Source organism: Hypanus sabinus, chromosome 8 (assembly GCF_030144855.1).
Source record: "Hypanus sabinus isolate sHypSab1 chromosome 8, sHypSab1.hap1, whole genome shotgun sequence".
NCBI lineage: Eukaryota > Metazoa > Chordata > Chondrichthyes > Myliobatiformes > Dasyatidae > Hypanus > Hypanus sabinus.
In genome coordinates this window covers 111,978,928-112,002,428 of record NC_082713.1, presented here as the reverse complement: position 1 = coordinate 112,002,428, position 23,501 = coordinate 111,978,928, and the positions used below count along the sequence as shown (strand labels likewise).

At 40.4% G+C, this 23,501-nt stretch overlaps 1 protein-coding gene across 2 annotated transcripts in view; it reads left to right on the top strand.

Moving 5' to 3' along the window:
- Positions 1 to 19,454, top strand: part of LOC132398335 (host cell factor 2-like) — a 67,865-nt gene extending 48,411 nt beyond the window's left edge. For both annotated transcript variants that reach the window (XM_059977604.1, XM_059977603.1), the window contains exons 22-25: positions 2,584 to 2,769; positions 4,003 to 4,300; positions 10,335 to 10,392; positions 13,355 to 19,454. In XM_059977604.1, coding sequence (XP_059833587.1) covers positions 2,584 to 2,769; positions 4,003 to 4,300; positions 10,335 to 10,392; positions 13,355 to 13,394 — 582 coding nt within the window. In that variant the 3' untranslated portion in view covers positions 13,395 to 19,454. The remainder of the gene's footprint in view (positions 1 to 2,583; positions 2,770 to 4,002; positions 4,301 to 10,334; positions 10,393 to 13,354) is intronic.
- The last annotated feature ends 4,047 nt before the right edge of the window (positions 19,455 to 23,501 follow it).

Genomic DNA, 23,501 nt, shown 5'->3' with positions numbered 1-23,501 from the left:
CAAGAAAATTCAACAATTTCAAAGTTTTTATAGTGCAGTGACCAGGGTAATAGATAGAGGGGGTAGGAGGGCTGACTAGATTGGTTGATAAGATTAACTGCATCTACCTTTTCAAGCCACCTTTGGATCCTGTACATTTGAAACAGGTCACCCCTCACTATGGTGCACTTTAACCTCTCTTGATTCAGCTCCTTATGTCTGTTGTACCAGTGAGATTGTGACTGATCTTTTATCTTACTGCTGCTTTCTTGTATTGATTCCCTTAAGCTTCAATAGTATCTCTGAGGCAGCTGAACCTCTACAGCCTTCTTGGATAGAGAATGCCAATGATACACTATTCTATGGGTGATGACATGTCTCCTCTAGTGCTGAGATGGACCTGCATTTGTGAATACCCTGGACAGGAACAGCATCATTCTTGCCTCTACACACTTAAGCCCTGTAACGATGTCACCGAAATGTGAAAATTTGTCTTATTCCTCTAAGCTTAAGAGAGTCAGCTGAGCCTGTTCAAAGAGCACACACCCCCTCCACCTCAGCTTTCCAAGAATCAATTCGCTGTTCTCTTACTAGAGCAAGTGTATCTTTCCTTTGGAAGGGTGATTGGGCCTGGGCATTTTATTCCAGTGCACTATGTAATTGCTGCAATGTATTTTCGTTCTCAGATTTAAATCCACTTACAATGAAAGCCAATGTATTATTTGTCTTAATAACTTCCTGCCACTACACGCTAACATTGTTATTCATATACAAGGATGCCAGGGTCTCCTTCCTTCTAACTCTCACAAAATTTGTGAGTTTCAGAATTCAGTTTGCGGAAGGGTGTGCAAAAGTCAAAATTTGTATTTGTTGTCACTTTTTATTTTATAACGATTAGGCTATTTACGTGAAGCAGTGCTTTGAACAGTAGTTCTGCCTCCTTGCTTGGCTACCTCCCTCCCCAGTGCCTCCTACTATTCCGGTATTTTCATAAAGCAGGAGTGGCTGTGTTGCATGTAGAGTGAGTAAAGTGTGACACTGTCACGTGAATTTCTACAGCTGCTGGGAATCCAGACCTCAGCATCTATGGAAGCAAATAAACAGTTGGCATTTTGGGCTGAAACTCCTGAAGGGTTTTGGACCAAAACATCAACTGTTTCTTCCCCTCCTTAGATGCCGCCTGACCTGGTGCATTCCTCCACCATTATGTGCACGTGACACTGACTTAAAAGACTTATTAAAAAATTATACGGTCTTTAGATCTGTTATCAACCAGCAGACGCATGATTATGTTCCATCTATCATTAAAGGTTTCAGTAGTTTAAATGTACACAAGCAAATGACACAAGTTATCATCATAATACCAGCATATCTGGTCATGCAGCAGGACATCAACTAGTTGACAGAACAGTGTCATGATGAAAACAATGAAATCTATTGTGATTTATTTTCCTACTGCCTTCTACTTTTATTTCCTTGTTTTATCAAATGTAGTAAATTTATCAGGACATATTTTCATCAATTAATGTTACTAGTTCTGTAACTGCATGGATGTGGTCATAAGCTGTAATGTGTAAATCCTAGAAGTGTTTGCAGACTAAGGTGTTATAAATAGTGATGAGTAGTTGAGGAATAACTGTTGAATATGATAATAAGTCTCCAATGCTGCTCTTGCTGTAGTACTATTGAATCTTTTAAACCTCTGCTGAGAAATGTACAGTAGGAACTCAGTGGGTCAGACGACAGCCATGGAGGGAAATGAACATTTGATGTTCCATCTGGATTCTCAAATGTAGAATTTGAAGTTGATTTAAAATTTTTCCAGAGAGAAGATCATCCGACAGTGGTAAACCTGACTGAACTATTAATGTTTGACTCAAGACATTTGACTGAAGTGAACCCAAAAACAGGGACCGCTTCCACTGCACCCCAGCAAACATCTTGTATTGAAGATAAATGTTCAAGGAAATTTTTAGTGTGGCTAGTTGTGATTATGAAAACGGAAAGGAAGATAAATGCATAGTTGAATCTACTGCTAATTTTTTTACAAAGCATTGCTTTGCTTTTGCAAAGCATGCAAAGGATTGCATTGAATTTGAGTACAGGTGTCATCGTCTCCCCCCCCCCCCCCCCCTTTACAAAGGTAGAGCATTCCTATGAAACCTTTCTTAAGACAAAATGATATAAAGCGAAGAACCGTTAATTTATATGGGAAAAATTTTCGTAAAAGCAAAAGTCATCTTTGTAATGCAAAAACGGGTTGCTAATGTAGGTCTTTTGTAAAAGCGAAGTGATGTAAAGCAGGGGACACCCATAATCTGTTGTTAAATATCTTATTGGATATCTATAGTACTTTATGTATTGCATTGTTTTGCTGCTGCAAAGCAAACAAAATCACATCTTCAAAATTCAAGATTCTTTATTTTAATAAATACACACACACACACACACACACTCACTCTGTGTCAATGTGGTTACGAGGTGTGGAGTCTGAGTGTAAAGTGGCAGTGCATGGGGGTGGATGAAGCTGCAGATGGGCTGATGTGGATATAGTGGTGTTGGGAGTCGGTGATAATAAACCTGATCCTGATTCTGTTGCTTTAGGATTCAAGTGCTAACACCCCAGACTACAGCATGTTAAAAAAGCAAGAGCTCCTACCAGGGACCGCTTATAAATTCAGGGTTGCTGGAATTAACGCATGTGGAAGGGGTCCCTTCAGCGAGATATGCGCATTCAAAACTTGTCTGCCCGGATTTCCTGGAGCGCCATCTGCTATCAAAATTACCAAGGTACAAAAGGAGAATAGGAGCACTGCATTTTGGAAATAAAGTAATTCATTTAACTTAAGAAACCTTATCATTTTACTACAGTAATGTTTTTTGTGAAGATTTAATCATTACTAAATATAATGAAATCTATTGAGACACTTAACACACTTGATTGTGTATCTTCAAATTAATCTCTTAATTTATCTCTGAATAGAGTTATATTAAAGGGAAAATTTAAATTAGTGCTGTCATATGTACCAAAGAATGGTGAAGAATTTTGTTTTGTAAGCCATCCATGCAGATTATTTCAAAATATAAGTACATTTGGGCGATTGTTCGTTGTCTCCGGTGATAACAATTAGATTTGTGTGGTTCTTTTTTAGATGATATGAACTGCACAAAGAAACCTGTGAAGGACAGATTTTAAAGTGGAAAAGCAGTTGCACTGGGGCAGTTCCACTTTTGACCTCAGAAGTCTGGGTCCAGTGGTACTAGTATTGTCACAACTGAGGTCTTCCTTAGTTGCAGAGAATGACTGTGTCAGCTTCTGTGCCTTATCATGCTCATCACTCTCCACAGAGCGTTGTAGAGCTGCCTCCCTGGCCGTTGGATCTCACTGTAGATCTCATCCTCCCAGTCTGCCAAAACTGATTTTGCATGTTAGGACAGGCTATCTCACCGGGGTGTGTGCCCCGCCGGCCACCCTCACCTGGTTTTGCTCGCTATAGAAGGGTAATATGAGGGGAGAAACAACAACAGAATGAAGAATATAATGTTAGAGAAAAAGCAGGTAGACAAAAGGATATAACAGCAATGACAAGGTAGATTGAGGGGTTGAAAGTTCATCTTCAACACACAAATCTAATAACAGCAGAATAGACTCTGTTGGCATGCACTATGTGAAGGAGGGGGCTAATGTATTGATGTTGTTGGAAGGTGGAAGATTATTTAGAGAGAGCACGGTAACAGATCCTTCCAGCCCAACAAGTCCACACTGCTCAGTTACACCTCTGTGACCAATTAACCCATTAATCCTTACACCTTTGGAACATGGGGGGAAATCGGAGCATCTGATCACAGGGAGAACATGCAAACTCCTTACAGACAGCGGCGGGAATTGAATACTGGTTGCTGGCGCTGTAATAGCGTTACACTAGCCGCTACTGTACTGTGCCATCTCTCTTATTTCTTGAGCTTCTGCCAGGAATTGTTGAATTGAGAGTAAATTTTAATTTCTCTATGTCCCTTTTTCAGAGTGTAGATGGGGCTCACCTCACCTGGGAACCTCCCGCAACGACTGCTGGAAAAATACTGGAGTATTCTGTCTACCTGGCAGTTCGCAGTATTCAGGTGACCGAATCCAAATCCGGAAGTCCAGCACAACTGGCCTTTATGCGGGTATATTGTGGCACCAAGCCATCCTGTGTGGTCTCGTCGTCACACCTTGCCAATGCGCATATTGATTGCACAACGAAGCCTGCTATCATTTTTAGAATTGCAGCACGGAACGAGAAGGGATATGGACCAGCTACACAAGTTAGATGGCTTCAAGGTAATCTTTTTGATATTGTGAAGGTATTGGGTTAGCTGACTGTGCAGGTTCTAAACTCAAACAAAGATCTTAAGCCCCATCAGATATAAATAGCCAAAAGTACTCTCACTAAAGGATGACAATACTATAACTACCCAATCTTCAAAGGCTAGTTTACTTTCCAGTTTGTTCTCTGCAGTGAGTTTTAGCTATCAATACAACTATTTGAGTGGTGCGTCCCTCCTCCCTATCAAGGAGAAGATATTTCCAGCTAACAAGACAGTTTAAACAGTTTATTTACAGTGATACTCATTTAAATCCACACCTTCTCAAAACACGTTTAAAACTCTCAAAGGATTACTATCTTAAATGTTTTTCTCCCAATTACAAACCATTTCTAAAGCAGGAAGCATTCCTGAATCACTGATTATGACCCGTGTTGTATGAAGTGGGTGATCACGGTTTTTTCCACGACCATGATTGTTCTTGGCAAACTTTTCTGTAGATGTGGTCTGCCGTTGCTGCCTCTTGGGCAGTGTCTGTACAAGACAGGTGACCCCAACCATTACCAATACTCTTTAGAGATTGTCTGCCTGGTGTCAGGTGGTCGCATAACCAGGACTTGTGATATGCACCAGCTGGTCATATGACCATCCACCACCTGCTCCCATGGCTTCGTGACCTTGATCGGGGGCTAAGTAGGCGGTACACCTTGCCCAAGGGTGACCTGCAGGTGCTTAGCGGAGGAAAGGAGAACCTTCTACCTCCTTTGGTACAGACATAACTCCACCCACCACCTGTAAATCACAGATACAATTCCTATTTCCTATAAATAAAACATCATACCATGATGTGGACAAGCAAATAGTCTTATCTCAGAAGCCAAACCTAGTGGAATAGATTCTATTCACCCTTTTTTTCTGTCATTCTTCAGAAAGTCAGAAGGCATGGGATCCAGGGAAGTTTGGCCAGGTGGATTCAGAATTGGCTTGCCTGCAGATGGCAGAGGGTCGTGGTGGAGGAAGTACATTCAGATTAGAGGGGTGTGACTAGTGGTGTCCCAAAAGGATCTGTTCTGGGACCTCTACTTTTTGTGATTTTTATTAATGACCTGGATGTGGGGTAGAAGGGTGGGCTGGCAAGTTTGCAGACGACACAAAGGTTGGTGGTGTTGTAGATAGTGTAGAGGATTGTCGAAAATTGCAGAGAGACATTGATAGAATGCAGAGGTGGGCTGAGAAGTGGCAGATGGAGTTCAACCCGGAGAAGTGTGAGGTGGTACACTTCGGAAGGACAAACTCCAAGGCAGAGTACAAAGTAAATGGCAGGATACTTGGTAGTGTGGAGGAGCAGAGGGATCTGGAGGTACATGTCCACAGATCCCTGAAAGTTGCCTCACAGATAGATAGGCTAGTTAAGAAAGCTTATGGGGTGTTAGCTTTCATAAGTTGAGGAATTGAGTTTTAGAGACACAATGTAATGATGCAGCTCTATAAAACTCTAGTTAGGCCACACGGAGTACTGTGTCCAGTTCTGGTCACCTCACTATAGGATGTGGAAACATTGGAAAGGGTACAGAGGAGATTTACCGGGATGCTGCCTGGTTTAGAGAGTATGGATTATGATCAGAGATTAAGAGAGTTAGGGCTTTACTCTTTGGAGAGAAGTAGGATGAGAGGAGACATGATAGAGGTGTACAAGATATTAAGAGGAATAGACAGAGTGGACAGCCAGTGCCTCTGCCCCAGGGCACCACTGCTCAATATAAGAGGACATGGCTTTAAGGTTAGGGGAAGGAAGTTCAAGGGGGATATTAAAGGAAGGTTTTTCACTCAGAGAGTGGTTGGTGCGTGAATGCACTGCCTGAGTCAGTGCTGGAGGCAGGTACACTAGTGAAATTTAAGAGACTACTAGACAGGTATATGGAGGAATTTAAGGTGGGGAGTTATATGGGAGGCAGGGTTTGAGGGTCAGAACAACATTGTGGGCCGAAGGGCCTGTAATGTGCAGTACTATATGTAAATCTCATCTTTAGACAATACTGGTTTTAACCTCATGGTGATTAATGCTTGGAACTTACATTTCAAGAACTAAAGACCGACTTCCCTTTATGACCAGAACTCAAACATCTTTTAGTTGGAAGTTTACTTACATCTCTTTGTGATCTTACAAGTGGCAGATGCTGAGTTCAGAAAGCAAGATTAGCAAGCAACCAAGAAAGAGAAAGAGGTTTGCTGGCGAATGTAATCTAGGCACTTGGGATCCTATAATGCAGGTTATTCACTACTGGAAATTGTCTTGCTGACTGTGCACTTCACAAGGTAGATTTGCACTTTAATGTCATAATAGTTGGCAGACAGGTGGTGAGAGAGAACAGTCAGGATTAGCACAAAGAATATAGAACAGTACAGGCCCTTAAGCTCATGATGTTGTGCCGGCCTTTTAACCTACTCTGAGATCAGTTTCCCTCCCATGTAGCTCTCCATTTTTCTTGATTCACGTGCCTATCAAAGAGTCTCTTAAATGTCCCTAATAAATCTACCTCTACACTACCCTTGGCAGTACCTTCCATGTACTCACCAGTCCCAATATTTTAAAAAAAACTTACCTCTGACTTCCCCCTATTCTTTCCTTCAAACACCTTAAAGTTACGCCTCTTCATTTTAGCTATTTCCATTCTGGGGAAGTCTCTGGCTATCTTTTCTATCTATGCTTCTTATTGTCTACTACACCTCTATCAAGTCACCTCTCATTCTCTTTCTCTCCAAAGACGAAAGCCCTAACTTGCTCAACTTTTCCTCATAAAACATGATCTCTAATCCAGGTAAATCTGCTCTGCATCCTCACTAAATTACATTCCTATAAAGAGATGACCAGAACTGAACGCAGTACTCAGTACTCCCAGTAATACTCAATTAATAATCAAAGTTATTGACAATCAAAAATAGCAGATACTGAAAATCTGAAATAAAAATAGAAAACAAAAGTAGATCAGACGGTAAAAGGTGTTTCTCCTGACTTGCTGTGCTAAAGCCCAGTTCCTAATCTCCTTGTCCATTTATAATTGCAAGATAATGTTTGTGAACCCTTTGCAATTACCTGGTTTTCTGCATTAATTACTCACAAAAAGTGATCTGGTCTGAATGTGAACCTCTGGGGTGATGCCTTCAACAAAATGTATTTGAAGCCAGGTGTTCCATTCAATGAGATGAGATTGGAGGTGTGGATTGTAGAGGTGCCATGCCTTATATTACAAAAAGACAAAGTCATGTTACTGACAGAGCCTGCTTTTCTCAAGAAAGATCTGCTTATGCCACGATCAAGACAATTTTCAGATGACTTTAGTAGTAGAAGAAGAAGAATTGTAGAGATGCATGAAGCTGGAAAAGGCTACAGAAGCATTTCTAAAGATCTGTTTGTTCATTAGTCCACAGTAAGAAAGATTGTCTACAAATGGAGGAAATTCAGTACTGTTGCTGTTCTCTCTAGGAGTGGGTGTCTTGCAAGCATCACACCAAGAGCACAACACGTAATGCTGAAGGATGTGGAAAAGAAATCAAGGGTAACAGCAAAAGACCTGCAGAAATCTCTAAAACTTGCTAAAGTCTCTGTTCATGTGTCTACTGTAAGAAAAACACTAAACAAAAATGGTCCCTCAACACCAGCTCCATTGCCAAGAAAGTCCAGCAGCATCACTATTTTCTCTGAAGGCTGAGAAAAGTCCATCTCCCACCCCCATCCTCATCACATTCTACAAAGGTTGTTTCGAGAGCATCCTGAGCAGCTGCATCACTGCCTGGTTCGGAAATTGCACCATCTCGGATCACAAGACTCTGCAGCGGATAGTGAGGTCAGCTGAGAAGATCATCGGGGTCTCTCTTCCTGCCATTACAGCTATTTACACCACACGCTGCACCCACGTAGCTAACAGTATTGTGAAGGACCCCACGCACCACTCACATGAACTCTTCTCCCTCCTGCCATCTGGCAAAAAATAGCTGCAGCATTTGGGCTCTCACAACCAGACTGTGCAACAGTTTCTTCCCCCAAGCCATCAGATTCCTCAATACCCAGAGTCTAGTCTGACATCTACATCATTTATTATTTTATTGTAATTTGACCTCTACTGTGCCTATTGTCTTGTCTATTATTTATTTATTAATTATTGTACTGCCCTGCGCTATTTTGTGCACTTTATGTGGTCCTGTGTAGGTCTGTAGTCTAGTCTAGCCTTTCGTTGTCTCACGTAGTCTAGTGTAGTTCTGTGTTGTTTCATGTAGCACCAGTGTCCTGGAGGAATGTTGTTTCGTTTTTACTGTGTACTGTACCAGTACTTTATGGTCGAAATGACAATAAAAAGCGACTTGACTTGTGTTCATGGAAGGACACCACGGAGGAAACCACTGCTCTCCAAAATAAACATTGCTGCATGTCTCATATTTGTAAAAGACCATCTGGATATTCCACAACCCTTTGGGACATTGTTATGTGGACATATGAAACAAAAGTTGAACTTCTTGGCTGAAGTGCACACCACTATATTTGGAGGAGAAAAGATACTGCACACTAACACCAAAACCTCATCCCAACTGTGAATCATGGTAGAAGGAGCATCATGGTTTTCAGCTGCTTTGCTGCTTCAGGGCCTGGGCAGCTTTCAGTTGTTGAGGGGACAAGAAATTCAAAATTGTATCTAGGCATTTTACAGAAGGATGTCAGGTTAACTGTCTGACATCTGAAGCACAATAGAAATTGGATGGTGCAACAAGGCAGTGATCTGAAACACAAGCGTAAATCAACAGAATGGGTTAAAAAGAAGAAAATCCATGTGGATTAGCCAAGTCAGAGTCCAGTCCTTAACACAATTGAGATGCAGTAGTATGACCAGAAGAGAGTTGTTCATGCAAGGTATCCCAAAAATATTGATGAACTGAAACAGTTTTGTATGGAGGAATGATGTAAAGTTTCTCCTTGTTGGTGTGCAAATCTGATCAGCAGCTCCAGGAAACATTTAATGGAGGCTATTGCTGCTAAAGGAGGTTCTGCCAGATATTAAGTACAAGGGTTCACATACTTTTTCCAGCCTGGACTGTGAATAATCAAACAATGAAGACATGGAAAGTTCAATTGTTTGTGTATTATTAGTTTAGGCAGAATGTGTTTGTCTATTATTGTGACTTAGATGAAGATCAGACCACATTTTATGAGTAATTTATGCAGAAAACCAGTTAATTACAAAGGGTTCACAAACATTTTCTTGCAACTGCACTTGAATGAATTAGAATTAAATTGCACTCTTGTTAAGACTATAATACCATAAGACATGGGGGCAGAGTAGGCCATTTGGCCTATTAATTCTGCTCTGCCATTCCATCATGACAGATTTATTCTCCCTCTCAACCCCGTTCTTCTGCCTTCTCCCTCTAATTTTTGACACCCTTGCTAATCAAGTTCCTATCAACCTCCACTTTAAATATACCCAGTGACTTGGCCTCCACAGCCGTCTGAAACAATGGATTCCTTGGATTCACACTCTCTGGCTAAAGAAATTTCTCCTCGTCTTTGTCGTAAATGTATATCCCTCTATTCTGAGGCTGTGCCCTCTGGTCCCAGACACCCAGACTGTAGGAAACATCCTCTCTTCGTCCATTCTGCCTAGGCCTTTCAATATTTAATCGGTTTCAATAAACACACAGCCTCGCTAATACCATAAGACATACGAGCAGAATTAAGCAAGTTGGTCCATCATCAGCCCTGCCAATCTATCATGGCTGATTTATTTTCCCTTTTAACCCTGTTCTTCTGCCTTCTCCCTCTAAATTTGCTGCTGTGATATTGCAAATTAAGATGATATGGATTCCTTATAACTTAATTGCTAAAATTAAATTTGCAAATCAAAATGGTAAAAGGTTCATTAGAATTTGTGGAATATTTATACTATATTTTAATCAGATTTGGATATTTTTCTGAGTTTTTTTGGTAGAGGAGACTTAACTTGTGTTATCTTGAATACAGGAATATGTGTGAGAATTTTAACAGCTCACTTCATTTTTAGATGCAGGTGCACAAGGAACAAAGAACACTGCAAAGAGGTCGACAGCGTCACCAGATAAGTAAGTGAGCTGCTAAGTTCTTGAGGTTAATGAGATCTAAAGTGAAAGTTCTTCCAAAGAAGCAAAATGCTTGTTATTATCATGAGAGCCATCTGTTGTATAGCTTAAGTATTCTTAATTAATTCACTTTCCTTAACTTGATGCATATCCATAGCATTAAAAGGGTTTCACAATTAAATGGTTATGTGTTTTGCAGCATGTCTGATGGTTGTACTTTTCCATTAACGTCACTAAAAAGGAAGTTGAGGACACAGTCTACTGATTAGTACTAGCTTTGCCCTGAATGTAGAACACTTATGCTTTTAGCCAGAAGGCAAGCATGGCTCAGATTATATAGAAGAAAGTCACCAGAACTCTCATTGCCCTGTGTGCACTCGAGCACAAGTTTCTAAACTGCAGTCATCTGTTTGCTGCTGGTAGTCCATTTGTGTTTTGATGCTTGAATCCTAATGGAGTTGACAGAGCAAGCTGCAGAGATTTCCTTTCTCTTATGGTGAGAATCCTCATATGCAATCTGAATCCAGTTGCATCTTAACTACTGGTGAAAGTGATTGGCTGCAAAGGAGGAAATTGGATATTAGTTAATTAGATTTTTTTTTAATTCATGTATCTTTAGATATTTCTGTTTTATAGTGTATTAGTTTTTAAAACTATTTTTGAAGTATCTAATAGAACATAGTTGTAGAACACTACAGTATAGAAACATCTAGTCTGTGACTAACTATTAATCTGCCTGGTTGCATTGACCTGCGCCTGGCCTATCTTAAACAGGATTCTCTTAAATGTTGAAATCAAACCCACCACATTTACTGGCAGCTCATTCCACACTCCCACTACCATCTGTTTGAAGAAGTTCTCCCTCATGTTCCTCTGAATCCACAACCTCTGGTTCTCATCTTGCCCAACTTCAGTGGGGAAAAGCCCACTTGCATTTACCTTATCTTTACCACTCATGATTTTATATACCTCCATGAAATTACCCCTCATTCTCCTAAGATCCAGGTTATAAAGTTCTAATCTTTTCAACCTTTCCCTGTAACTCATGTCTTCAAGTCCTGGCAACATCCTTGTAATTTTTTTCTATATTCTTTTAATCTCAGTGATATTTTTCCTGCAGGTAGGAGACCAGAACCGCACACATACTCCAAATTAGGCCTCATCAACGTCTTGTACAACTTCGACGTTACATCCCAACTCCTGTACTCAGAACTTTGATTCATGAAGGCCAATATGACAAAAGCTCTCTTTACAAGGCTATCTACCTATGATGCTATTTTCAAGGAATTATGGATCTGTATTCCCAGGTCCCTCTGTTCTACAACACTCCTCTGTGCCCTATCATTCACTGTATAAGTCGTATCCTGCTTTATCCTCCTAAAGTGAAATACACTTGTCTACAATAAATTCCATCTATTATTTTTCAGCCCTTTTTTTTTCCAGCTGGGCAGAACTTAACAGCACAGTACACACCTTTCGGCCCACAATGTTGTGCTGGCCTTTTAACTACCGTATTCTAATATCAATTAAACCCTCCCTCCTGCATGATCCTTGTGACTGCATTTGTACTAGTATAATGTTGGTAATGCTGGCGAACTCCACCCTGGAGCAGCACAGTCAGAGTTGCGCAGAACAGTCCAGTTTCAATTTATTGACAAATGCAGTGGGACTGATAGATTTGCTGCTGTGGAGCCGTTCAAACCAAGCACAAATGACCATAAGACATGGGAGCAGAATAAGGCCCTTCAGCCCACTGAGTCTGCTCTGCCATTCCATTATGGCTGATTTTCTTTACCTGTTCACCCCATTCTCCTGCCTTCTCCCTGTAACCTTTGATGGCTTGACTAATCTAGAACCTAACAACCTCTGTTTTAAATCTACCCAGTGACTTTTCTCTCCCCCTCCCCCATTCTCCCATTCTTCTAAGCTCCAGCATGTACAGGCTCAGACCCATCAAATGCTTCTCATAGCTAACGTGCATTACGTAGTATGTTTCAATCTTGCCACTCCAAAAGTCAAAGGAAAACCAAGTGTTGATTTCTTTGGTAGAGGTAAAGTGAGGCGACCCTTCAGTTTTAGTTGCTTGGATCTGTCAGTGAAATATTGGCAGAAAGGATTTTTTTCCCTCCTTTTGAACTTTATTGTAGGTTGGATGAGACTGGAACCAGAGGTCATAGGTTGAAGGTGAAAGGTAAATATCTAAAGGGAACCTGATGGCAGCAATGGGATGAAGGCTTGATCCAGTACCAAGTACTGGGAAATGCATTAGTTACAAACGAGATACAGATAAACCTTTTGACCTTATAGACCTGAGTTATAGGAAAGGTTGAATATGTTAGGAATATGTTAGGTCTTTATGCCCTGGAGTTCAGGAGAATGAAGGGAGATTTGATAGAGGTATGCAAAATTATGATAGGGTAAATGCAAGCAGGGTTTTTCTACTGAGATTGGGTGAGACTAGGTAACTAGAGGTCATGGGTTAAGAGTGAAAGGCAAAATGTTTAAAGGAAACATAAGGGGGTATTTCTTCATTTAGATAATGTTGAGAGTGTAGAATGAACTGTTGGTGGAGGTGGTGCAAATGGTTTCAGTTATAACACTTGGAGCATAGAATGTAGAATAGTACAGGCCCTCCAGCCCACAATGTGCAGAAGAAAAGTGTGGATAGCTACATGGATGTGAAAGGTATGAATGCTATGGTTTGGTGAAGGTAGATGAGACCAGGCTGGCATAAACTAGATGGGCCAAAGGGCCCGCTTCTGTGCTGTAAGTGCTCAATGAATCTGACTATTATTACTGGATTAAAGCAGAGGAAGGTAAACGTATTTTGCGACTTGTATTTGTCACCTCATTTCACCTGGACTGTACCATCAATGTCCTGTATGGTAGAAGAGAAGTAACTGAATATTTATTTGATCACTAATTAACAGCACCTATTAACACAAAGCCATGCATATAATTACAGCTCTAAAAGTGGAGGTGCCAAGAAGTCCAAGTCCGAATGATGAAAAGAAGACTTTTCTATTTGCTGGATGAAAGAAGTACTGTTGGATAGTATTTGTATTTATTTTGTAAATGTTTTGTAATATGTTCCTGTTATACTCTTAATTCCTATAACTCGTGAGGTCCTTAGAGAAGGAATTTAATTTGTATTAATTGTACATAGTACATTTCTTGTTTTAGAACTGTGACAAATAGTCTTCAGGCAAGTTTTAAATGATAACTTTTTAGAAACATTATAATGTAGATTTAAAATTTGTATTAACATTACTGTGCAGAGTTCATGTAGATGGCTTGTTTCTAAAGTGGCTTATTCTGAAATCACTACAGTAGTGACTGGATGTTTGCTGTGCAAGCAATGGTTTAAAGAGTTTTTAAAGAAATGTTGGTGTTTCACCTTGTGCAGGTGGATTAGATAGGTCTTTAAAGCATGTTTTTATGTGGATGAAGTTTGGGACCAAAAAAAATGGCACGACGGAGAAGCAGCTTCCTTCTGAGAGTAGCACTTACATAGATTCTGAATCACCATTAGAAACAAAAGTTATTAGAGGAGTTTTTCTTTGCGTGTGTGTTTGTATGTGTGAGTGTGTGTGTGTGTGTGTGTGCGCACGCACGAGCCACCGAGTGGCATCTTTTGTGCATGTTTGTGATGAAAAATTTGAAACTGCATTTTTTATTTTCATTTTTTATACAAATATAAAAATGAAGATGTATTGAATATAAAAGTTGTATGACCCCACTATTTTACAAACTTTGAGTGAAGCTATGTTCTTAAAACATCACTAACCACAATTGTATCTTGTTGGACCTTAATGAATTTTAGAAAGCCTTTTTGCAGTAGTTTGATTCTTCAAATTATGAAGACTTGCCCTACGCTCATACCAACACATACTGTAGTAAATCATAGGGGAAATCTTGGTTATGTGTATGGAAGAGGTACTGATAAGTCTTCCAATAAGTAGTGGTGACTAGCTATAACCAGCATTAACAAACTGCTTTAAGTGCAGTAAACCTTGCTTCAGTTGCACACATTAAATCAATTGAAGTATCTTTCACAAGAGCTTCCTATTCTGGCGGGAACCATTAATTCTCAGAACGTCGTGGGGTCATGCAACTTTCATGACCCAACTACATTGTTTGACTGAGGCCAAACATTGTACTGGCTAATTTCATCATATGATTGTACAGTTCAGAATTACCTCTACTAACTAACCAGTAGGTTTATATTTGTCACGGAACTCGATAGCAAATAATTTGGGTTTTTTTTATAATAATCTTTTTGTTAACCCATTTGTCTGTTCATCAAGTTCATAGTGCAAAAATGGAGAGCAAGTCCGTGTTGAATTTAAGGTTACTGCACATAAAATGTTTGCACAGGGCGCTTTTGTTAACTCCTTATTAACCAGCTCAGCTTTTAGCAAGGTGCACTGGGAGTCTGGAAGTGATTTATAATATTTAGTAATAATGCTCTTTTATCTTTCTACATATATTATGCATAATATAATTTGAGCAATCCATCTTTGGTTACACATGTTAATGCTTTTTGCAAGAATTATTGCTTTAAACAATTCTATGCATTTTCATTTAATTAAAAGGCTACATTTCTAACAGTGCAATTGGATAAATACTTAGTACACTTTCTCATGCTTTCTGATTAGATATTCATTTTGTACAGCTCTCTCAATAAAAGCCGGAAATAATTTTTTTTTAATTTTGAAGATGGCATAGACATATTATTTTTATAGCCTGGACTATTTAAGGTTTGCAGCAGAGCCCATTTTTAGCCAGTTCCTAATGTTCCATAAAAAGATGTGGTCAGAAGTGGGAATTTGATCAGAGCTATTCCTGTTAGGTTTACGCTGTGATGAAAATAAAAAGAAAAGTTGCCAAATCTAAATGCTTATCTCTTGACCATACATTGTAACTCTACCTGTCCAAACTAGCCTGCTGTAGAAAAGGCTTAAACTGCAGAGTGGCCACTTTATTAGGTACAGGAGTGGAAACGAGTTGGTCTTCTACTGTAATCCATCCTCTTTAAGGTTCAACGTGATGTGCAGTCAGAGATGCTCTTCTGCACACCACTGTTGTAAAGCATCATTTTTTGAGTGTTGCCTTTCTGTCAGCTTGAACCAGTCTGGCCATTCTCATCTGATCGCTCTCATTAACAAGTCGTTTTTGCCCACAGAACTGCTGCTCACTGGATTTTTTATTTCTCACGTCATTCTCTGTAAACTCTAGAGATTGTTCTGCATGAAACTCCAATGAGATCAGAGATACCACCTCATCTTGCACCAACAATCATGCCACGGTCAAAGTCACTAAGATCACATTTCTTCCACATTCTGACGCTTGGTCTGAACAACGACTGAACCTCTTGACCATATCTGCATGCTTTAATGCATTGAGTTGCTGCCACATGACTGGCTGATTAATGATTAGGTGTACCTAATAAAGTGGCCACTGAGTGTATATTTAAAGATGCTCTATACTGAACCTATTGTGTACATGCATTGAATCTATGCTCTTTATATTCTTGCAATATTGATCTTATTTATGAGCCACCATTTAATAAAGTTTGGTACAGCCTTCATTTGACAAATAAAACAAAGCTGGCAGCATTCTGTTTGTTACCTCTCTGACCAGGTGAATAGGTAGGTAGAAAGAACCTTTTTGTTTCAACTGAATGTAGAACATAGAACAGTACAACACAGTACAGACCCTTCAGTCCACAATCTTGTGCCAACATTTTAACCTACTCTAAAATCAATCTTGCCTTCCGTCCTACACAGCCACTTATTTTTCTACCACCCGTGTGCCCATCTAAGAGTTTCTTAAATGGTGCTAATATATCTGCCTCTACCACTGCCCCTGGCAGTGTTCCATGAATCTACCGCTCTCTGTGAAAAGAATTTACCTCTGACACTACTCCACACACACATACTTCCTCCAAACTCTTATATGCCTCCTTGCCTTAGCCAGTTCCATCCTGGGAGAAAGACTCTTGCTATCCAACTGGTAAATGCCTCTTATCAATTTGTACGCCCCTATCAAGTCACCCCTCATCCTCTTTTGCTCCAAAGAGGCAGCATCCTAATAAATTTCCTCTGCACCCTTTCTATAGTTTCTATAATGGTGTAACAAGAAACAAACACAGTATTCCAAATATAGTCTAACCAGGATTTCAAAGGGATGCAACATTACCTCGCGGCTCTGGGATTCAATTCCCCTGATTCACTGAGACATATCCAGGCAGAATTTAAAGGTGTCATAGAGTCACATACACTGCTGGATGACACAGTAGCGTAGTGCTCAGTGTAATACTTTGCTTCTGCAGTAAGATTGGAGTTCGATTTCTGACGCTGCCTGTAAAGATCTCGTAAGCCCGCAACTGCATGGGTTTTCTCTGGGTGCTCTGGTTTCCACCCCCATTTCAAGAAAGGCATATAGGTTAGAGTTGGTAAATTATGGACATGTTGTGTTGGTGCCAGAAGTATGTGACATTCAAGGGCTTCCCCCAGCATACCCTCAGACTGTGTTGGTTATTGATGCAAGCGATGCATTTCACTGTATGGGCTCTAATAAAGGGTGTCTGCCCAAAACATTGACTGTTTATTCCTCTCCATTGATGCTGCCTGATCTCCAACACTTTGTGTGTGTGTTTTGGTGTATGTTTTGATGGATATGTGACAAGTAAAACTAACCTTTCAACTTTAATCCCACAAAGCAATTCTTCACTGGGCTTGCACAGCTCAAGCATGACCATTGGTGTGTCCATGATTTTGTGTGGAGTTATAATGAGAATGGCACAATAAGTATTTTTAAAAATTTGAATCTAGTTTAAAGTTTTGCTTAGTTTTTTTTTGTTAGGAAGCAAAAGTATGGAAGCTAAGCACAATAAAATGTGTTATTTCCTATTCTAGTAGCAGCAAATTGTATTTAATACAGACACTCTACCAGTATTAGCAATTTGAAGGTTGCTGCCGTGGCATACATACCCTCAGGGTATAGATACCATGGAAAGTCAGCTTTTTGTTGCAGTACTACAGTACATTCCAAACAAAACATGTCCCAATGTGTGTGTTGGTCTGGATTTCCAGCACCTGCAGAATCTCTTGTGTAAACAGTACTGAGCAAAACTCTTAGACACATATGTATAGCTAGGGTCCCCAAAACCTTTGCACAGTACTGTATATTATGTCTTTCTAGTTACCAAGTAACACTTAATACTAAACAAAGCTTAGTACTCTTATTTCTGTTTCCCAACTGCCTTCCCGTTTTAATCAATATACAGTACTATTGGTGGTGGCATCCGTCTGTTTCGAAGGACAATGGTGGTGGTGATGATCAGCACAAGTCTGAGGGCAGAAGGTATGCAGATCCTGAGATGCCCAGTTGTCAAGATCCCCCTCTCAGCCTCACCAGTGTAGTCCAAAGGAAAGCTTATGAAGCAATACGTTTGGCACCAGCTTGGCTGCAGGAGCTGCTGGAAGGATATTCAATGATGTCCAGGCCCCTTAGGGCTCCACTCCAGATTTGCTGTCTGGGTTTACTCCCGCAGCCTTCATCTCTCCTGAGGTTCCCCACATTGCAATGGGGCTATTTACCCATAGCTGGGGATCTGGTTCATGAGCACCAGAGTGTGTCTACACAACAGTGGGCCAGTCCTCCTAACCGTCCTCTGTAGTTCAGCCTGAGTCCGAAAGAAGTTTCTCTGTGTCGCCAGCGAGGAGGCACAACATGAGGCTTGCTGTTGGAGAGGCTGTGTGCTGGCAGGGAGAGATATACACATTTAGCTCTCCTTTTTGAGAGTGCTAGCCAGCAGTGGAAGTTGAAAATGAGAGCAAAAAGCACTACCCACTGCATTGCCACACTAGATGCATCACACCACCATTTTGCCACCACAGTGTATTATGTACAGTACTGTGCAAAACTTATATATGTGCCTAAGACTTTTGCACAGCATTGTCCATAAATATTGCTTAGCTCACATGACAAGATAAGCATAACCACATTAGTACAAGTTGAGGAGGATATTCTGAGGTAGAAGTATGGCTTTAAGACAGTTCAAGGACCTGATGGCAGTGAGGAAGAAACTGTTTTTGAACTGTGAGGTATGGGTCTGCAGCTGCCTGTACCTCCCACCATGGGAAGAAAGCATAGTCAGTACCAAGTACTAGGAAATGCATTACTTACAAATCAGACACACTCAATTTGCTGCTAAACTCCTTGACCTTGTAGAGCTGAGGGGAGATTTCACAAAAGGTATACAAAATTATGAGGGGTGTAGATAAGGTAAATGCAAACAGGCTTTTTCTACTGAGGGTGGGTGAGACTAGAACTGGAGGTCATGGGTTAAGAGTGAAAGTGAAATGTCAAGGGGAACATGAGAGGGAACTTCACTGATAAGGGTGGTAAGAATGTATAATGAGCTGTCAGTGGAAGGATACGGGTTTGATTTCAATGCATGTAAGTACATGGATGGGAGGGCGATGGTCAGGTGCAGGTCAATGGGACTAGGCAGAATGTTTGGCATGGACTAGATGATCCTATGTGTAATTCTGTGCTCTATGAAAGTATTGGCTTTGGTCACCATCTTCTTACCTCATCATAGTAATCGTGGAAGATCAGATACTGTGTACCAGTGGTTCCCTGATCACTGCTTCCCATCGGCTTCAAATAGGGAATTACCTCTAACAGCTCAATGCGTGCTGAATTTCTGAGATAGCCAAAATCATTGTGAAGCTCTAATTGTGTCTGTAAAACTCAGTATTACTAAATTCTCTTAATCTGTTACTCGTGGGCTGAAGATGTTGATGGAAGATTGGCATTTAATATGTGCTTAATTTGTGTGAGTGCTTAGAATCCTAGACTTGCCTCATTGAGAGCTGTACTTGTTTTTGAGAATGTTTTGTCAGAAAGACAGCTGTTTTAAAACTAAATCAGATGTGAAAGTTAATCTAGAATGATTCTTTATCATGTTTTCCAGCTGATTGCAAAATGTTTTGATTTGTGGCAGGGGAGTTTCACTGTTTACCATTCTTTTAAATAAAAGAACATTGGAATAAGTGTCTTATTCAATTATTTGTAATCTGCTGCCTTCACAGAGGAAAGCAATATGAAGGTGTTGAGGTAAAGTTCATCCTCAGTGATAATGCAAGGTGACAAATTCAATCCTGGTGAAGAGTCTCAAGCTGAAACATCGACTGTTTATTCCCCTCCGTAGGTCCTGCCCGACCTGCTGAGTTCCCCCAGCATTCTGTATGTGTTGCTGCATGGCAAATTTGTGTTTTATTCTGCTTCTGACATTTTGTTGAAGACTGAAATGGAGTTCAGTGTGCATAACAAATACAACAGAAATTGAACTTCTATCCCTAGAATTATGCACTGAGCAATCTCTCAATTGTTGGCAACTACTGACGTTTACAAACAACAAAACAAGACACAGCAGACGCTGGAACCTGGATCACCGCTATCCATTCAACAAACTGCCTTTTCCAAAAATGCTATAGGGCTACTAAAACAAAAAATACACCATCTTAGATGCTTCTTCTCCCACCCAGTTAATTTGATCACCATTCTAGTTAGCCCAAATCTCCTCTATCTGTTAGCTCAGTACTGTCCTGTAAACACTTGAAACCATTTTTTATAATGTTGATTACATTGTAAATACATGCTGGTAATTATGCACACTTTATTACATATGTGTACTTCTAACATTTTTACATAATTCTTTATTCTAATTGTTGATTTTTTCTTTACACAACACTGCAAGTTCCTAATACTGTACATGTATATGGTGAATAAGGTTGCTGGAGATAGCGTGTTGAGCAGCATCTGTGGAGGTGGAAGGAGTAGAAAATGTTCCCGCAAATAGTTCTGGCTCAGCCTGCTGAGTTCCTCTGGCAGATTGTTTGCCACTCCACAATGCAACTTCAGCAATTCCTCCTCCCCCCCCCCCCCCCCCCACAGACACTGCTTATCCATCCTGATTTGTTCAGTAGATTCTTTTGTTGCTAACTAGCATTTCAAAGTCAAATTTGTCATCATCTACCTTGGAGTACATGTCTTCAGGGTGCAGTGAAAAACATAACTTGCAACATCACAGGCTCATAGCTTTAGGTAAGCAGCATTCACAAAAAAACTAAAGAAGCTACACAATTAATGCAATGTGATCATAGTGTTGCCAAGCTACAGTTGGTTCAAGAGGCAAATGGCTGAAAGAAAATATCTGTTCTCGAACCTAGTGGTGTGGGACTTCAGACTCTGTAGCTCCTGCCCCAGTGTTGCCTGTGAGAAACCTGCGTGGCCCAGATGGTGGAGATCTTTGATCAAGGATGGTGCTCTCTTGGTTCCGTTGACCACCTCAGCTGTCTTGGCTTCAAACACCTAGAAACATGGTTATTGAATATTGGCAAGATCAGTTGCATGAAATATATCAATATTTTGGTGTTGGTGATCCTTCTCCAACTTTCTAATTTTCTTTGCTTAGAGTATTTCAGCTAGTTAGATTTTTAGTTACATTGAATAATGGTGATTGACAGCTGCTTATTATAAACTATCGTCACACAGCGGTACTAAGTTACAAGGCTTTATGTTTTGGACTAAAGCTCAAGGAATTTACATCAAATTAATTAATATAATTTCTCATTTCACGACTTTCACCAGGTTTCACGATTTATGTCAATGACATAAACCCAATTCCGATTCCCCTTGAAGTTTCTGGCCACGAATGATTCAGTCTTTGTAGGTCATATACGAGGGGTGATTCATAAGTTCGTGGCCTGAGGTAGAGGAAGTCAATTTTAGAAAACCTAGCACATTTATTTTTCAACCTAGTCCCCTCCTACATTTACACACTTAGTCCAGTGATCATGGAGCATACGGGTCTTGGACCTCCAGAAAGTGTCCACATCAAGGGTGATTGATAAGTTTGTGGCCTAAGGTAGATGGAGATGAGTTACACAGCTCTTCTTAAATGCACACGCAGTTCAACTCTGAGTGATTATGCAGAAAGTTTGAAGCTAATAACTCATCAGGGTGATTGAAAATTCATGGCCTAACATAGAAGATGTTATTAATTTCAAACTTTCTGCATTATCACTTAAAGAGTTGAACTGCATGTGCATGTAATGAAAGCTGTATAACTCATCTTATACTGTAGGCCATGAACTTATCAATCACCCCTGCTGTGGACACATTCTGGAAGTCTAAGATCCGTATGCTCCACGACCGCTGGACTAAGTGTGTAAATGTAGGAGGGGACTATGTTGAAAAATAAATGTGCTAGGTTTTCTAAAATTGACTCCCTCTACCTTAGGCCACAATCTTATCAATCACTCCTCATAGGAGTAATGGTTACGAGCTCTGAGTGGTCTTTGGACTTCCAGAGGTCCAGTTCAGCTGGTCCTGTAGTACAAAAACAGCACGACATCAGTGAGGAAGGGGCCCATCTTACCAATAAGAGGGTTTCACTGCAATTTGGAACATAGAGCACTACAATATAGTACAGGTCGTTCGGCCCGTGATGTTGTTCTGACATTATAACCTACTCTAAAATAAATCTAACCCTTCCCTCCTACATAGCCCTCCATTCTTCTGTCATCCAGCCCAGAATGTCAACAGTTTATACTCTTCCATAGATGCTGCCAGACCGGCTGAGTATTTTGTATTTGTTGCTCTAGATTTCCTGCATCTGCAGAATCTCTTGTGTTTATCCTATCTATAGACTTGTCCATGTGTCTTTTAAAAGTTGCAATTGTATCCAGCTCTACCACTTCCTCTGGCAGCTCTTTCTTTATACCCACAGTGCCAATAGATTCTAGATGGCTGAAGAGCTGGTTTCTGTGTATGAATGAGAAGGGATAAGGAGATAAAGAATGAAAGAAGAAGGAAAGTGTGGAGCATTAACGTGGTGGAAGTCCAGTTTGTGTCCTGTAAATTTTAAGCAATTGAAGAAAATTATTGTGAGACTTTGATCCTTCAAGTATTTGGAAACAGGACTTTACCAGAAAACATTGCTGTTCTGAAAATTCAATGTTAGACTGCATTCTTCACTAAAAGGTGAACACTGTTATGACAGTGTGTCACATGTCGAGAAAGGAGACCCATCCTCCATCCTCCCATCCCAGGACTAAGGATTAGTGCAAAACCACAATTCATGCAAACTGTGTGCAATTCCTTGGTTAATTCAAAGTTCAAAGTAAATTTTATTATCGAAGTACATACATGTCACCATATACAACACTGAGATTCGTTTTCCTGTGGGCATACTCAGCAAGTCTATAGACTAGTAGCTATAACAGGATCAATGAAAGATCAACCAGCGTGCAGAAGACAGCAAACTATGCAAAGGCAAATATAAATAAATAGCAATAAATAACAAGAGCATGAGATAAAGAATCTTAAAGTAGGATCATTAGTTGTAGGAACATTTCAATGATGTGGTAAGTGAGTGTAGTTACCCAGTTTATTCAACAGCCTGATGGTTGAAGGGTCGTAACTGTTACTGAACCTAGTGATGGAAATCGTGAGGTTTTTGTACCTTCGATCTGATGGCAGTAACAAGAAGGCATGACTGAGTGGTGAGGATCTCTGATGGTGGATGCTGCTTTCCTATGACAGTGTTTCATGGAGATGTGCTGAATGGTTGGAGGGCTTTACCTGTTGTGTATGGGGCCAAAACCACTACCTTTTGTAGAATTTACCGTTCAAAGGCATTGGTGTTTCCATACCAGACCGTGATGCAGCCAGTCAATATATTCTCCACTACACGCCTGTAGAAGTTTGTCAAAGTTTTAGGTATCATGCCGAATCTCTGTAGATTCCTAAAGGAGTAGAGGCGGTGCCGCACTTTCATCACAATTATACTCACATGCTGAGTCTAGGACAGGTCCTCTGAAATAGTAACATACAGGAATTTACAATTGCTAACGCTCTCCACTCTAATCCTCCAATGAGAATTGAAGCATGGAACCCTGGTTTCCCTCTCCTGAAGTCTATAATCAGTTCATTGAATGAGAGGCTGTTGTTATGACACCACTCAGGCAAATTTTCAATCTTCCCTCCTGTTGGTGATCCATCTCCACCTTTGATTTGGCCCACAGCGGTGGTGT